We start from the raw sequence: 18153 nt of genomic DNA, 5'->3' as shown, positions 1-18153 counted from the left end.
TTAATGGGGAACAACAAAACAACCCACCCCAAAAATAAAACATGTATAAATGTGTATTTTTATAGATGGTTTTTAAGCACTGCAAATGTAATAATTATATAAATGAGATACATTTCAAAAACAATGATTTGTACACATAAACATGCATATATCTTAACATTTTAAATATATTAAAACAATTTTAATTGAAAAAAAATATATGCGATGGACCTAGGGCGCGAGGTTTGAAGCGTGACGTAGCCTTTTCACACCCCTAGTATAAACAGAACACTTACATACTGTATACACTAGTAGTTCAAGCCTTTTATTGTTTTAACATTGATGATTTGGGCAAAAAAAATCAAGAAAACCCCAAAATCCCCATCTCAAATTAACATATCATGAAAAGGTACTTTAAAGAAGCCACTAACCTAATCATCTGAATCAACAAATTCACTCAAAACCCCTGCGAAAGATTCCTGAGGCTTTGAAAAACACCCAGGCTGTTTCATTACTCAAAACCGCAATCATGGGCAAGACTGCCGACCTGACTGCTGTCCAGAAGGCCATCATTGACGCCCTAAAGCAAGAGGCTAAGACATAGAAAGAAATTTCTGAGCAAATAGGCTGTTCCCAGAGTGCTGTAACAAGGCACCTCAGTGGGAAGGAAAATGTGTGGCAGGAAACGCTGCACAACCAGAAGAGGTGACCGCACCCTGAGAAAGATGGTGGAGATGGGCCGATTCCAGACAATGGGGGACCTGCAGAAACGGTGGACTGAGTCTGGAGTAGAAACATCAAGAGCCACTGTGCACTGTGCGTGTGCTGGAAATGGGCTACAGGTGCCGCATTCCCCTGGTCAAGCCACTTTTGAACCTGAAACAGCGGCAGAAACGCCTGACCTGGGCTACAGAGAAGCAGCACTGGACTGTTGCTCAGTGGTCCAAAGTACTTTTTCCAGATGAAAGCAAATTTTGCATGTCATTCGAAAATCAAGGTGCCAGAGTTTGGAGGAAGACTTGGGAGAAGGAAATGCCAAAATGCCTGAAGTCCAGTGTCAAGTACTCACAGTCAGTGATGGTCTGGGGTGCCATGTCAGCTGTTGATGTTGGTCTACTATGTTTTATCGAGGACAGGGTCAATCCAGCTAACTATCAGGAGATTTTGGAGCACTTCATGCTTCCATCTGCTGAAAAGCTTTATGGAGATGAAGATTTCATTTTTCAGCACAACCTGGCACCTGCTAACAGTGCCAAAACCACAGATAAATGGTTTACTGACCATGGCATTACTGTGCTCAATTGGCCTGCCAACTCTCCTGACTTGAACCCCATAGAGAATCTGTGGGATATTGTGAAGAGGAAGTTGAGAGACACCAGACCCAACACTGTGGATGAGCTTAAGGCTGCTATCGAAGCATTCTGGGCCTCCATAACACCTCAGCAGTGCCACAGGCTTATTGCCTCCATACCACGCCGCATTGAAGCAGTCATTTCTGCAAAAGGATTGAGTGCATAGCTGATAAAATCAATTGAAGGTTGACTCTTTTTGTTTCAAAAAACACTTTTTTTTGTATTGGTCGGATGAAATATGCTAATTGAGATAGGGATTTTTGGTTTTTCTGGACTTTTTTGCCAAAATCATCAATATTAAAACAATAAAAGGCTTGAACTACCGGTACTTCAGCTGTGTGTAATGAATCTAAAATATATGAAAGTCTAATGTTTATCAGTACATTACAGAAAATAATGAACTTTATCACAATATGCAAATTTTTTTAGAAGGACCTGTAAATTCATATGTAGAGTTACCACTGTATATCGACGTATAGTGGCTTTGAATGCTCATGTTTGAGTGCCACTGACGGCATTAGACTTCCAAATCATTTTAACTGGGAGGTCATAGATGCAAAATATTGTGATATGGTATGTCGTAGTACACATAACTACTCTATCTCGTAAATGGTGAAAGTCAGTCTGGCTTGCCAGGCTCACAAATCACATCAACGTCACAAGTTTTTTTTTCTCCCCGCGACAAAATTGCACAGCAGATGTCCTAATCCAGAATAATTCACATTGCTCTGGCATTTTTGCCCCCGCCCGCCCGCGCGTGCACACACAGCTGGGGGTTTCAGCCGATTAAATCCATTTCTCTGAGGTCCCCACCCAGCCCCCACTCGGGCACATGGGATGGCACATAAAACGGGGCGAGAGGAGCGGGTGGGCGAGGGGGGGGGTGTTATCATCCATCCTCGGCCGCACAGCTGGAGGGAGATGGGATGCGCTGGATTGAGCTAGAGAGCCAATGGGAACGTGCTTTTGCAGGCTGCACGTTCTGTATAATGGTTGAAAAGGAGGCGCATAATGGAGGAAAAGTTACAATGGAGAGATAAGAGACGGCTGATAGGCGCCAGACCTTGAGAGAAAATGTGGAGCGGAGCGGAGCGCCATGAGGGGGAGGCCGAGGAACGCCGGTCGCCCCATTTTGGAGCCGCCTTCACAATGCTTGCCGTTCTCCCCGAGGCTCATTGTCCACTCACTGTGGGCCTTTTGTCAAAGGGCAAACTCAGACTGCGACGGGACCGAGCCGGGGGGCGCGCGCGGGTCGGGACAGAGCCGACGCGCCTAAGTGTATTTCGTGTGTGGCGGAATGTCGAAAAGTCGGGCAAAATACTTGTATGGGGGGTTGTTGGCAAATGCAGAGTCAGGATGGCTACCCTCGAAAGTAGTGTGAAAACATGGACGTTGCATCGCATGCCATCTTTGAACAAGATGAGAAACTTTTAGCAGATTTTTTTTTTTTTTTTGCCTTTAGCCTGGATTTTAGATGACATTAGGTCGAAAAAAAAAAAAAGTTCCGTTTTGCTTTCAAAACACTTTGGTCTGGAGGAACTTGAATTTAAAATAATGTTTTATGTCTTTCTATATAAAACATACAAAATAATTTTTTTTAATTAACTCATTGGCTGCCATTGGCAGTGAAAGGATAGATGTCCAATTATATGGCTTCCAATCATCCTACTAATGTATATTTAAATGAGTTCATCACTCGTAGACATTTTCTTTATTGGCAACCCTCCCACTTTAAATGGATTGGACATCTGGTGCCATGAATGTCAGCCAGTAAAGTCTTGATTTATGCTTCTGCGTAGCAGTGACGGCAGACCTACGTCGTTCACGCAGACCTGATTTACTACCCTACGGCGTAGCCTGACGTGCACCTCCAAAAAATTGTCGAAGGACTGTGACTGGTCCACTCAGAACGTTGTTTCCGGTTCAGCACAACATCACCGCAGTTTTCAAACATTTGCAAATGTCTGCTGTTTTGCATACGCGTCAACATTTGTCTTAACAACATTTGTTGTTCAATATTGATTAGCTGCAAATACACACGTTCAATCTCCGTTGTCACTGCTGTCAAAGACCGGAGGAAAACTAAAGTGATTCGACAAGAGTCCCACAAAATTGAACAAAGACAAAGCCAGAACCCTCTAGTGCAGGGGTGGGCAAACCGGTCCTCAAGGGCCGTAGTGGGTCCTGGTCTTTGTTCCAACTGATCCAGCACAGACAGTTTAACCAATGACGTTTCTGCTGAAACAAATAGCACCTGACTGCGATCAACTGATTGCGCTCGCAAGACACCAGATTGGTGAAAAGGTTTCCTCTGGATGGGTTGGAACAGAAACCCGCACCCACAGTGGCCCTTTGCGGAATAGTTTGCCCGCCCCTGCTCTAGTGGCATGGCGATGAATTACAGAGCATTGCATTCCCTGACACAGAACTTCGAATGCGCAATGACTAGGGTTGGGCATCGTTGGAAACTGAAAGATTTCGGTTCCGATTCCGGTTCCATGTTTCGATTCCGGTTCCGAATGATTTCGAGTATTTTAAGAGGCAGGTTAAAAAAAAAAAAAAAAAAAAAAAAAAGGCAGGGTCAAAAAAACTGTAGTTTAAAAATTAGTTTATATTAATGTCTTAACTTCTCGATTTTTTTTAATTACATGAATTTAAAATGTATTCTTATCATTTATATGAATTATAAAATTATTATTATTATTTCATATTAATTAATATGAAATTTATGATTTATATGAACTTCTCACAGGGCTATTTTAACCTGCCACCCTCCCAGTTCAAATGGCTTGAACGTCTTCTAGTAATAAAATCATTCCAATTCATGGCAGAAGCTTGTTTTTCTGTTTATTAGTTTTTTTATAGAATATCCTAGAATGATTTCCTGACCAATGTATCAAAAATCGTTGTATCGCTATATCGTCAGATCATCATTATCGTGAGGTTTGTATCGCAAATCGAATCATATCGTGAGGTACCGAGAGGTTCCCACTCCGACTCCCACCAATAACGTACTGCATGAATGCTAATTTTAGACCGAGACATCGCCATTGTAACATGGAAGTGGGTCATCACAGACACACCCTCGCATACAATCCATGTTATTTCTTCTTTTTTTCTCAGGTATTCTTTCAAAAAAAGAACATGCCGAGAAAACACTGCTGCTACGGAACTTGCGGAAACGACTAGACATTACGACATATGAAGGATGTTTTCTTCATACGTTTCCCGAAACCAAACACTCGTAGGAAAAAATGTGAAGAATGGATCAACTTGCGCAGACGTCCGAAAGACCAGTTTAACGCCAGCAAGGTGAAGCCATTCACATTTCATATACAGTAAACATTTTGTTGGGGGCCATGGTCCTACAGAGGATGAAGAGGTAAGCGATTTTGATATTTTTACTTATTTTTTTAGCATGCCGTTTTGCCGTGCTGCTTCTGTCTGACAACAAATGACCTGAAAAAAACTAAAAAGGTATATGCCTGCCAATATTATTTCTATTGCAAAAAAAAAAAAAAAAAACTTAAGGGGGAAGAGTACCGTATTGGCCCAAATATCAGACTGTGTTTTTGCATTGAAATAACACTGAAAAAGAGGGGGTCGTCTTATATTCACGGTCGAGACATTATACCCATTCACGACGCTAGATGGCGCCAGATATTATTGAAGCGATGTTCTGTCATGTCAGATCTCAGGTACTCTTTTTACTTTAACCAGTTTGCATTATTTTATTGCAATGTTTTTGCTTATTCAGATTTCTTTCAAGACTACAGTTATAGTTAGACTTCACTCTGATGGTTAATGCAGTTATTGCAATTCTGTTGTTTTATCACAATAGATTGGTTTATTTCCATTTCAATAAACCAGAAGCCATTCATTTACGAATGTGATTGCACTTTAGCTGAGATATTTAAATGTTCAGATATTAAGATTTGAATGAAGCAAAATAACATGCTTTTTCTCTCAAATATATTGTTATAATCATTTGTCTTGGATGTACTGTAATTGTTTTCTGTACAAAAATTAAATGGTATTCAAAAAGTCTTTTTTCAAACTTGAGTCTTGTAAAAGAGGGGGTCGTCTTATAATCAGGGCCGTCTTATATTCAGGCCAATACGGTAAATAAATTATTGAATTAAGATGTGTTATTAATGAAAAAATGTAAATTGTTCCTTGGCTGTCACCGAGTAGCATTTGCGATTGCTACACAAAAATAGCAATGTAAATTGTCCCTAAGAACGGTCAGAGACATAAGACAACCAGAGGATATAATATAATAGAAAGACAGGGCATATGGTGTTAAAGGATAGATTGTTGAAACAGGAGAATGTCATTGTCAGTGGCGTAAGGCAATGCACAGTAGAAAAAGGTGTCGATAAAAAAGCTACATCTGGATCAGGTCGACTCTTTTTCACGTCTTTTTCAGCCCTCGACACTCAAGGTACTCTTTATCCGAACATTTATATGTTCTTCCACATCTTTACCAGTGAATTTGGTACCAGGAACATCATTTTTGGCCAGAATTGGTAGGTTTAGCTCAGTAAACGTCTCGTTCGTTTACTATTACCATGCATTTACTATTAGGGACAAACAGGAGGTTGACCTGCCTAGCCACAATTACTAACTTCATGAATATTAATGAGCAAAAGTGACGTGTTTCTTGCGGTTACGCCATTAGTTTATTGCTAGTAGACGTTTTTTCATTGCCATCGATAGCAAACAATTCTTCAAAGTTTTTTTTTTTTTTTTTCCAATAAAAATACATTTTTAAAAAAACTATCGAAAGAACTTTTAATGTGTAAACCTTTAAGGTTGTATTCAAGTTTCATTTTAATTAAAACATAAGTAAAACTAACTCATTGGCTGCCATTGGGTATCCAATTTGTTTTGAACTGTGAGGCAGCAACCAAATTCACCAAACAATGACGATGTTGGTCAAGAATACCATACTTGGAACGTTTATTTTCAATATTACTCAGTGTCATACATTTGTACATTTAAACCATCAGCCTAAAATGAGTTGAAATATGATGCAAATCACATAGTAGGCAATGCAACGTGTACAAGACCCAAAGGGTTCCAGCATACCTGAGAATTGGCAGTTCCTGTTAATAATTAGCCACTCTGCTCAACTTCCTGCAGTTTTTTTTAGTTGTTCACACGCAGCCAGACAAAAGGCCAAAAAGGGAAGATCTAAAAGATTATGTAGGTATGTGTACTGTACATTTTCATATGCTGGCTCGAGCGAACATGGTGATGAACTAGGAAGTGATTCACAGTCCGCTAATTTACAGCTAAAATGCGCAGTGTGATTTGTACACCGACGAGTCGACAAACGCTGATCACTCGACTATTGTAAGAATTATTTTTGAGCAAGGTAACGCAGAACAGTCAAGGTAAAACTGAAAGGCAGGTGGAGGCAAGATCGGAGGTGGGGGGAGGTCTCTTGGCTGACCAAGGCATCAAGATAGGCCAAAGCGCAAATAAACCTCCAACCTAAACAAACCGCCACCCGAGGCAAACAGGCCACACCCCCAGCAGTAATCCAGCACTGTCCCCATGCAGAAATTACACATGGCGGGAACCCCACCCAAAACTCATGAGCCAGCCCCTGAGGCTGCAACGGTGCCCCCCCTCACAAAAAAATTCACGTTTGTTGCCCCCTCTGAACAGATAGCAGAACAATACGTCTGTGTGCATTTGGCCCAAGGTGTGGGAGGGCCGCAACCAGCGTCTCCCGGCCTCTCGACAATGTCGTTCCAGAGAAGAAGTACGAGTAAAAAGGGGGCCAGGAGGCGGGGGCGCACAATTCAACAAGAATTCTCCCTCTGGCCCCGTTTCAATGACCAGCAGCCCCCAATAAACGTCTCTACCGGCCGCCGCGTTATCTGGCCGGACGTGTGTCCCTCCAAAACAGGGGGCCGCCTTGTCTTTGTTGAAGGTACAATCAAGGGTTGAAATCCCCCCGCACCCCCAATCTACAGTCCTTGGGGATAACTTCAGTCAGGTCCTCTTTGACCCAAAAGTAAGGAAAAAGGACTCAAAAGTAGTGTTGTCCAAAGTATCCAAGTATTAATTCAGACATCTTGTATCTGGATACAATATTATTAAACAATATTCAGCTATTTGAACTGTTAGCACTAGAGGCATGACAATATATCAAAATGGTGTTATACCGCGATTAATGCTGCAACAATTAATCGATTAATTCAATTAGAATAAAGCTTCATGTTCAATTTTACTGTTTTGATGATTCGTTTAATTCAAGTGGCATTGTTATGGTTTGTTTTGATAATGTTGCATTTAGTTTTATTGGTTTGGGAGGATACACTGCCGTCAACACTGAATATGCCATAAATCGTCTAGACTGAATCCAGCTGCTCCCAGTTCAGACCAACATAAGGCTTTAAGTTTTTGTTTGAGCTAATATGTTTGTTCATGCATTTGAAATTTAGTTCTGAAGCATATTTAGACTTTGTTGTGGAAATATGTGTATGTAAAAAAAATGTTCTCATTTTATAGCATTTTAGCTAGCAGACTTTTGCCATGCAAATTATGATCTAATAAAATTACCTATCAATTTGACTAATTAGAAATTTAGACTCCAATTTTTTTATTTTGTCTTGCTTAGATCATTTTTTATACCATTTGATGCTAAGCTCAGGTATTTTTATTTTTTATTTGATTGAATTTTATTTAGTATTCGCATTTTATACTCTTTTGAAAGAGCAATCTTGGCACCAATGGATGTGCAGGACAACATGAATCTTAATGCAAGCAAGACTTGTATCTTTGTTTTACATCTCCCCATATTTATCTGCACCACATTAAAATGTTTGTTATCCGATTACTCGATTAATCGAACTAATCCATCCATTGATGAATCGATTACTTAATCGATAGCTGCAGCTCTAATCACTATACATTTTATCCAAAAAGGTTATCGATATGCTTCCGCCAAAAATCAAAATATAATTTTATAAATGTGTCACTGATTGGGGAAAAAATGAGCCAACAGGTTGTAGAGGTGGTATGAAAACGTCAAGGTTTCAAAACCGCAAAAATTTTCCGTCATAACGTCCCTACGGTATTAGCCATTTTTTATGTCCTAAAAATGCTAGGAGAAGTCCCTCACTTGCAGCTGCAATGCTCAACCCTCCCCCACCGTTTGTTGCTCAGTGTCGGTGAGTCAGCTGTGCTACACAATGGCTGGAGGAGGTGAAACTCCTGAACTTTTTTCCTCCATCGAAAAAAACAAAATCGCTGGTATAGGAATACTTCAGTTACAGAAAAGTTACAGATGGCCGTGGGTTAGACGACGAAGGCCAACTGACATGTAAAAAAACATGCTTGCGGATGGTGGCTGCCGAGGAGGCAATACCTTCAATATGATTTCGCATTTATGCAAATTTAAAGGTTGGTAACACTGTCATGAACGTTTCCCACCAGCTACAAGAGTTAACTCCAGTGTGTTTAGTGTGTCTAGCAGTGGTAAAACATGTTTTTTCTCTCTCTGGCAACTGTCTGTGTTGAAAAAGAGCGTGTAAAATGTAAACATGATACGAGTCATACACACCTGCTATTTATGGAAAATAATTCAATTATTTTTGTTCTGATGGTAATAATATTCACCTAAAGGATTGGATGTATTTTAATATTATTTAGAATATTTTGTTATTTTTTATTTATTTTAACTTAACATTATACTTATGTTCCAATTTGCTAATATGTTTTAAAATATAAAAATCCTGTTCAATGGAAATAAGTTGCTAGCAAAATTTTCCAATTGAACACAGTCTACATTAGCACAATAGCTGCCATTGATTATGGTTGACATCCAATTCATTTTGACTGGATTGGACACCTAGCGCCGTCAATGGTACTAAAACCAGAGCATTCAAAGCAAGTCGAGATTTACAGGTCACTTCCTGCTCATTTTAGGACATTTACAGGCGACTTCCTGTTGATTTTGAGTCCCTTCCTATTCATTTGGGAACATTCTTGAGTACCTTTGTTTTTGCTAAAGCAAAATCAAGAGAAAGTGACGTGAAATGCCCCCAAATTTTACTCATTGCCTGTCATCAGCTGCCACTGACAACAATAGATGTCCAATCCATTTGAAGTGGTGCTTTAAAATGACCAAATTTTCGCTAATTTTCACCAAAAAAATGCAGCTAGGTTTTCGTTTTTAGTAGGGCTGTCAAATTTAGCGCGTTAACGGGCGGTAATTATTTTTTTAAAAATTAATCACGTTAAAATTTTTAACGCATTTAACGCTGCGCGGAACGACCCACCCACGCATTGCCGCAACCAGACCACGATGACGCGGTTTTATGTATATTGAGAGTTAAGAGGCCAAGACAAGCGAGTGGAGTGGACACAGGCATTCATTGGGGCCGCGCTACTTATTGACAAAAGCTTTAGCATCTCTTCCGCAACTATAATATCTATTGTGGCGAGCAACGTGGGGTAGAATGACAGGAGATTATCTTTTTCTTAACACCCTGTATTGAACAAAACGCAGAGAAGATATACCATTTGCAGCCAACACCACTGACAGTCATGGTTGCCCAACTTCCCATCATGCATTTGGGCAGAACAGTTAAGTCGCTACAGTATCATTTACTGAAAGCACAATAATATTTCTATCTCTCAAAAAAAAAAAAAAAAAAGTCCACAAAAAGAAAAGCGCTCAATGCAAAGAGAACCGGCATTCCCAATCAAAATAGCTATGCAAAATAATACTCAGATTTTGGTCGAACTCTATTCAAACATTTCGTTTAGCTCAACAAATACACTAGATGGTAATATTTAGTCACAATATACAAACTCACATTTATCTTTTAAGAATTACAAGTCTTTCTATCCGTGGATCCCTTTCACAGACAGAATGTTAATGCCATCTTGTGGCTTTATTGTTATAATAAACAAATACAGTACTTATGTACCGTATGTTGAATGTATATATCAGTCTTATCTTTCCATTCCAACAAAAATTTACAGAAAAATATGGCATATTTTAGAGATAGTTTGAATTGCGATTAATTACGCTGAATTAATTTTTAAGATGTGATCAACTCGATTAAAAATTTCAATCGTTTGACAGCCCTAGTTTTTAGTTGTCGGTATCCACTAACGTCAGGTCTAACGCAATCAAATCCTTGTTTTTTTTGTTTTGTTTGTAGTTTGTTAGCTAGCTCACAGGGTGATGCGAAAACTAGCCAACTGTTTTTTACGATGTATTACGCTAGCTTGGCGAACATTTTAAGCGCGGACAGTTTCCAAATTAAGGTGCGCATGCGGTCGTTGTTTGACGTTTTGTGGTTATGAAGGCGTTGAGACATGAAAATTTTATTTTAGTTGCCAACAAAAAATGGCTCAACCTGTTGTAATAGCAGTGAATGTGACAAAATAGCATTGTGTTGTAGTGTTTTACTTATTGGCTGCCATTGAAAGTACTAGACGTTCATTCGCTGCCACCCTCCCACTTCAAATGGATTGGACGTCTACCAGTGATAAACTCAGCTTATTTTTATGTTTATTCGTTGTTTTGTAGGATGTCCTTGAACGTTTGTTCATTCGACGCTATCTATGGCAGCCGATGAGTTAAAAAGAGCTATTTTGTCACATTTTAACCTTTTTAACCTAATTTTCATTTGAAAGAATCCTTACAAGAGACCACACCTCTCCAATTGCTTCCAACCCACTCTCTCTGAGGAGACCCACTTTTAGCCCAGCTGGCGACTAATCGAGTTATCTTTTCTCCCGACCCACTTGAACGCGCTTCTTCCAAAAACGGCGTATTAGTAGGACGCGGCTCGCTCAGCGTACGGGGGTTCTGGTTGCCGGGGAGACTCCGCTGCCCCCTAATCCACCGGCGGGTGAGGCGCTCCTTCCCAATTAGACATGTGTACAAGTTAGCGGATCACTTTAAGTCATCGTGATTAGCGATTGCGTGCGCCCCGGGAAGGAACTAAATGCGGTCGGCCCAATCCTCTTCCCACCCAGTCAAACGGGCCGTGACAGCTCGCTCGGCAGCTTCGTCGGGCGAAATGCTCTTTGACACCGGATCGGGACGATCCGGGACGTCGCAACACACTCCCTCTTTTTATGGCGGCCCCGAACAACGTGTAACTGTCGGCGCCATAAAAAATACTGATAAAAAAAGCACAGGGTGGACGTGGCTCGGTTGGAATAGTGGGTCGTCCAATGGTCGATGTAGTAGCTTTTTTTGTAAGCTTGATGACTGCAGCAAGAAACAGAAAAATTGCATTCTTGTGTGAAAAATACTTCAAAAAAAAAAAAAAAAATACTGTCATGCATATGGCGGAAAACATAGACAAGGCTGAAAAAGCAGTTTCTGCTGTTGCACCCCTCTTTAAAATAAACTGCCATATCTTAAGCCAAAAGACCTGTTATGTTTGCTAGAACAATATGTCTATATGCCGCCATAGCGGTTTCATGGCGCGTTATGCCCCCAAACTATTTTTAATTTGTCCGTTTTACTCTGGAGACCCCCATTTACAGACGCCACGCAACTGCTTTCGTTTCAACACAGCCATAAAAAGAATTAATTATATTTATTAGAGCTGCAGCTGTCGAATATTTTAGTAGTCTATTAATCGATAGACTAGTTAGTTCGAATAATCGAGTAATCGGATAAGGAACATGAAAAATTAAAATACCTGAGCTGAGCCTCAAAAAAAAAATTTTTTTTTTTAAATGAGGATCTATGTACAACAAAAGAACAATTGGCTAACTTACATTGAAAAAGTCCACTAGCTTAAATGCAATAAAATGCTAACTTTTTAACAATCCTATTAACAAATGGTTCAGACACATATTCCCACAAAAAACAGCTAAATATACCACTAAACTAAATTATGAATGCATTAAAAAACATTAGCTCAAACAAAAACTTAGCTTATGTCGGTCTTAACAGGGAGCAGTTGGATGCAGCCATGTGAAAAGAGGCAGACCAGAGGGTAGTGTATCCACCCTAATCAATAAAACTAAATACAAACACTTTCAAATTAAACCATTACAATGCCACTTTATTTAAACGAATACTCGAAGGAACAAAATTTAATTTGAATATTTTTTTCTAATCGAATACTCGAGTTAATCGATTATCTTTGCAGCACTAAAATTTATTATTCGAAATGTTTGTCATTTTTAGCTTAGAATCACTAATTGATGTCTAATATTTAGCTTAAAAAAAAAACGACTTTAAAAAAATCATTCACATATTTTTAACTTTTAAACGAATTACGTCACAATGAAAAAAATGGTGTCTGGACATAAGTAACGGCTATCTACCTCATAACTATCGCTTAATTGTATTCTTTTGTCGCTGTTGCCTTTCCCCCGATATTTTAGATGATAATCGATCCAAACAAAGAAAAATTGGAGAAAAAAAACGTTTAAAAGGGTACATATAACATAATATATATACATACATATAATATATGAAAAAGTCTTAAATCTTGACCACTCCTTGATGTCTGCGAATTCTGCATCGCGGCCCTTGTTATACTACCATGTTTCACCAATAAAATCCCTCCCAAAAATCCGGCTGTGGCCATTCACGGCTGTGTCTTAACACTCGGTGATACATGCTACAGTTTTTGAATCGGAACAAGGTAAGTATGCGATAATATCTCGTTAAAATCATGGCGTCTTTAATTATGTTCTCACCTACAGTTAGGGTTTCGCTGTTTAAACATTTTTTTTTTGAATGCACTCCTGTTCAAAATTTTTCTTTCACCAGAAAATTGAGATTTTAAGCTTTCCAATGATGTATCACACATGCATATCGGACAATTTTGAAATTTGGCCAAATTGGAGATCTCAGAGCGGACCTTCAAGTCACCTGAGTGTTTTCCGCCATATATAGATTTGTACTTTTTGAAAAGACAAACATTAAATATTAGGATTAGATTTCAAACCTGAACCGCAAGATATATATGTCCAAAACAACAATTAAAAATGATAAAAATTGACTTAAAATTTACACTTCTGGCTCGGCTTATGAGTTCAATCAAATCAATTTTCTGCATTGATACATTTGGAATTCCAAATACAATTGCTGTGTAATACAGACCACTTTGAAACACTAAAAAGACTGAATAGTATGTCATTTCTCATCAATCATTTCAGAGTCACTTGCTGTAGTATTTCATAGGAACTTTACTGTATTTTTTGGACACCTGAGTATCAGGCTCGGTTCATACCGCAGGCCATAATTCACAAATCAGATTTTTTCGTGTTTTTCCCGACTTGAGTGAGGCATTAACCTGACGGTCTGAACAGGACACGTCACATTAAGTGGACCATTTCTAATCCAATGTAGGTCACTTTTTTTGTGGTTGAAATCCGATGGTCTACATTTTTCAAAAATGTGGCTGCGGTCTGAACTGTCAAGTCCCCCAAATCAGAATTCATGCCGCATTTACGTCAGCAAAGAGCGAGAGAGATGGGGCGCTACAGTAGCGATTGAGCTGTGCATTAGCGTTAGCGCCTATCTTGAGCACAGCTTTTAGGTAAGAGGCGGTCTTGAGAACAGTCATAAAAAATAAAATGGGGGTGGGGGGGGGGAGATAAGCCAGAGAATGCTCGATTTTCTTCCTGTGCTCCAAATTAGCAATATTTCGAGATTGCTCACACGGCCCAGAGTCGGGCAAACTGTCCGTATGTGTGTGCGTCATGCACGCTATCAATCCATATAAACTTTGAATACAAGACTAAACGATTCCCGTTTATGTCTTATTTGTTGTACCCTTTTTGGAAATCAAAATATGATCACACTAGAATGACTTTGATGTGTAGTCTTTTGTTTTGATGCTCCTGCGCATGCGGGTCAGTTTGCTCAGCGCATCTCGGACTGCGAATTATCTTCATGCGTGATACTTGAACGGCCATGCCAAAAAAAACAGATATGACAAAAAAATCGGAATTGTGCATTACGATCTGCGGTATGAACCTAGCCTATATGCACCACCCGAAAAATGCTCAATGGAGAGGAAAAAAAACATTTTCACACTGGAGTACAAGTCACATTTTTTCGGGAAATTTGATCAAATCCAACACCAAGAGCAGACATGTCATCTTGAAAGGCAATTTAAAATAAAAAGCTTTCCAGTAATTTTTTTCCAGAAACATCTTTTTCCCTCCCATATTTTCCCCACTTAGGTATGTCATTTTTGACCCAATTTTACACTGATTAGCACGTTTTGTGGATTTTTCATCGCTATCTTAGCGATCATGCTCAATCTTTCACGGATTTTTGTCATTTGCGGTCATGTAACCTTGTGCCCCAAAGGTGGGGAGACATCAGACGGCGCATGGAACACAGCCTACTGTTGTCATTTGATTGTATATGGAGGGGGACAGAATATGGCAATGTTTGACTCAAAAGCCAAATCACACTTCAATATTATGCCCCAAAGGGTGAACAGTAGGGCCCATTAATCCGCAAATATGTGGATGACGGGAATCAGGTGATGCCGTGTCATTCTATTAAGTGTCAAACTAGAGGCCCGCATACCCGATCCGACCCACCGCGACATCTTACGAGCAGACAACCTCAAAACGATGTCTGATTTCCACTAATGACTGAGCATTTTTCTGCATTAATATAACCGAAACAAGAACAGGATAACATTTAACCTTTATAAAAAGAAGAACCTCCTATCGCCTTTCTACTTATTTGACAGCCTTATGATCAATTGGTCATTCAATATTCCACTTACACAGCAATTTGGACAAAATGTTCCGAAAAAAAACTTGGCTTGGCTTCACTTTGTGTTCAAAACAACCTAGCCTTGCCAACAAACCACCGAAATATCTCAATTTCCCATTAATTTCAGTAAACTTTTGTGGAAAGTACGACTTTCACATCCCACAATTCAAATAGATTAGATGCCTATAGCTGTCAATGGCAGCTAAAAAGGACACCATTTCCAACCGCGGACACTTTTTTTTTTTGTTGCGCTTGTCCGGTATGGATTTTTCGGGGGGTGATTGTGGCACAATGCCTGTAATTTAGCTCCCCAAGGGGAGGAGGGGGAGGATGGGGAATGTTGTGTAAAAGCACCAGAGGTCACCAGGGAGTGCGAACCTTGAGAGGGCCCGCACAGGAGGCCCACCGGAGGGGGTTGGGGAAAGGTGCGGCTCCCCTTGTCATTGTGACCTCTGGCAAGATAGTGATCAACCTCAGATGCTGATGCAATGCAAAAAATATTAAACTACACAATGCCAACAGAATATGAACATATTTTAAGGAGGATGTGCAAACGTTTGTACCCGAGGGTTACATTTTACACCATATTATTGACACATGCAGATGTTTTTTTGAACTGCAGTTTAAAAAAAAAAAATACACACTAGGCTTTATAATATATATTTTTAAATAATTAGACAAATTCATTTTAAAATTCCTGTTTGTGTATAAATTGATTCTAACAAAAATATTTTATTTAAATTGTAGAATCAATTTATGTTTTACTAACCAATTCCTTACACAAAAAGTATGAACATTTCTTCAAATAAACTTATGACAATATGATAACTTATGATTGGTATTTTAATAAATTGTTAACTAAAAAAATGAATAATTTTATTTTCATTTAATTGAACATTAGAACATTGTTAATTTCTACAATACAGAATTTCTTCAGATTAAAAAGTATTTTCCTTAGTTTTTATCTTCGTCAATTTAAAAAACTTTCAATACACTAATGAAATATTAAAGATGACATTTCGACACGAAAATGTTTTCGTGGACAAGAGCAATTGATGCCACAAGTATTCCAAGCCTCTTGGTCATGTAAAAGCTAGTCAGGCAATATTAAAGAAAAGCCCCTGGGGCCGTTTGTAAACCCGCGGGCTGTACTTTGCTCACCCCTGTCTATAACAACCACTTTGTGTTGTTTATGCCACCCCAAAACGATATAAACAACTCAACACAATAATAAAATAAGTACGACGGTATTGACAATCCGTAGAACTACAAGATGGTTCGGGGCATGATTTTCAGCGACTCCACCGAGAAGTGCCCCCCGGACTCGAGGCTTCAATCCAGGCTACGAAGAAGCTACGAGCTAGTTTAGCAGCGAGCTAGCTCGCAAGCTAATTTAGCCTAGAGGACCGAACAACGAGAGGAGGGGGCTCTTCGACAAGCTCCTTCGCGACACGAATTGTTGAATAAAGTACCAAAACCCCAACCGCGAGACGCTATTATAGTGACTCAAGTGCGCGCGGGTGAGTTACAGTCGTTTGACAGGGTTTAGAGTGGTGGGTAAGCTGGCCAAGCGGTTACCTGTTTGCTCGGGTCATTCCTGCCGTGCTCGGACGACAGGTGATGTCGGAGGAGCAGGGCCCGCTTGTAGCTCCGGCTGCCCTTGGCGAGCTCGTCGCCGCAGCGGGTGGCGACGTCGCGGCACCACGAGCACGACATGAGCCCCGTCTGCTGACAGAAGCGCAGCCAGGGGAACTCGTGGAGCCAGGACGCGTGGAAGAGCGAGTGCTTCTGGAGGAGCGTCTGCGGTCTCATCTCCACGCCGCATTTCCTGGGTCCCGCCTCGCCGCTCCCCGACTCTGCGCCGTCTTCGCCGGCCGCTTCCTTGTAGCCGTTGGCCGCCGAGTCGCCTCCTTGGCCCGTGTTGTCGGCCACCCCCTCCGCGTCCTCTTCCTCCTCCGCCTCGGGCTCCGTGCTGTCGCTGACCGAGCCGGCGCCTTCCAGTCGCTTCCGCGTTGGTCCCGTCGCCCCGGGGTCCCCGTCGTCGTCTTGGTCCGGCCGGTTGCCGTTAAAATGTCGGTCCTGGCTCGCCGGGGCCTCCCAGCTGTTACAGTTCCCCGCGCTGGCGGAACCTCCGCCGGAGCCCGCTAGCACGGCTAGCCCTCCGCCTCGGAACGCCAGCGACCTGCGGTTCCTCTCACCGGACATTTTCTTGCGCTTACGGTAAATGTCTCGACAGGATTCCCCCCGCCGCGGCAAAATGTTCTTTTTTCCTTCCGTCTGGTCGCCGTCTCCCACCCGCCGTCGCTGCTCGTCCACCCTCCGCCGCTCTTCTTTTTTTTGTCGGTCGCGGAGCCCCCGGCCGGTGAGAGAGTGTCGCTTATGCGGAAATAAATAGCTCTTTTAAGCGCATAATGACATTTTCAGGGTTCTCGCTGCGTCCGCGCAGGCCCCGCAGAGGTCGAATGGCAACGACTTTCCTCCCCACAATGCACCTCGACTGGTGGTGGAGGAGGAGCGGAGGGGGCCGCTCGGAAGAGGGGGAGATGAGATGGGGGTGCTGCTGCTGTGGATCGCCAATGGGGGCTTTTGTGTGCGCGAGGCTGCACCCATTTTCCGCATGCTTCTCATATCTCGCAGTCTCCCTCGCGCTCCCTTTTTTTATTTAGTTATCTTTTTAACGCTTTCGGGCTCTGCTCCTAGCACACAAATGCACTTTTTCCCTTCCATCCCTCTTGTATGTGATAGTATAAGCACGTGACGTCATGCTATTCTGACGTATGCTCTCATGGTATAAATAGAAAATGTATACAATTCCGCAAAAAGTATCCATAAAATGTTTTTATATAAAAACATTTTATATTTTACAGTATTTTTATTAGTGTTGTTGAATGCGGATTCATTATTCTATTTTTTTTAATTGTAAAAACAATGCTCAATAGAATACAATGCATAATAATAAAATTAAATAACTTTACTCACTTTACTAGTCATAAAATGTTTACTTTTTAAAAACAATACAAATAGGCTTATATTTCCTGTCTCTATAAATACCTTGTGATTATACATTTATGTATACGT

At 40.8% G+C, this 18153-nt stretch overlaps 1 protein-coding gene across 2 annotated transcripts in view; it reads right to left on the bottom strand.

Annotated features, from left to right (window-relative positions):
• zbtb10 (zinc finger and BTB domain containing 10) overlaps window positions 1–17607 on the bottom strand; it is a 43466-nt gene extending 25859 nt beyond the window's left edge. The window contains exon 1 of one of the 2 annotated variants that reach the window (XM_057828147.1): window positions 16654–17607. In XM_057828147.1, coding sequence (XP_057684130.1) covers window positions 16654–17280 — 627 coding nt within the window. In that variant the 5' untranslated portion in view covers window positions 17281–17607. The remainder of the gene's footprint in view (window positions 1–16653) is intronic. The other variant, XM_057828146.1, reaches the window with a different exon arrangement.
• Between the last annotated feature and the right edge of the window lie 546 nt (window positions 17608–18153).

This window comes from Corythoichthys intestinalis, chromosome 22 (assembly GCF_030265065.1).
Source record: "Corythoichthys intestinalis isolate RoL2023-P3 chromosome 22, ASM3026506v1, whole genome shotgun sequence".
Lineage (NCBI taxonomy): Eukaryota > Metazoa > Chordata > Actinopteri > Syngnathiformes > Syngnathidae > Corythoichthys > Corythoichthys intestinalis.
This window is presented reverse-complemented; position numbering and strand designations above follow the sequence as displayed.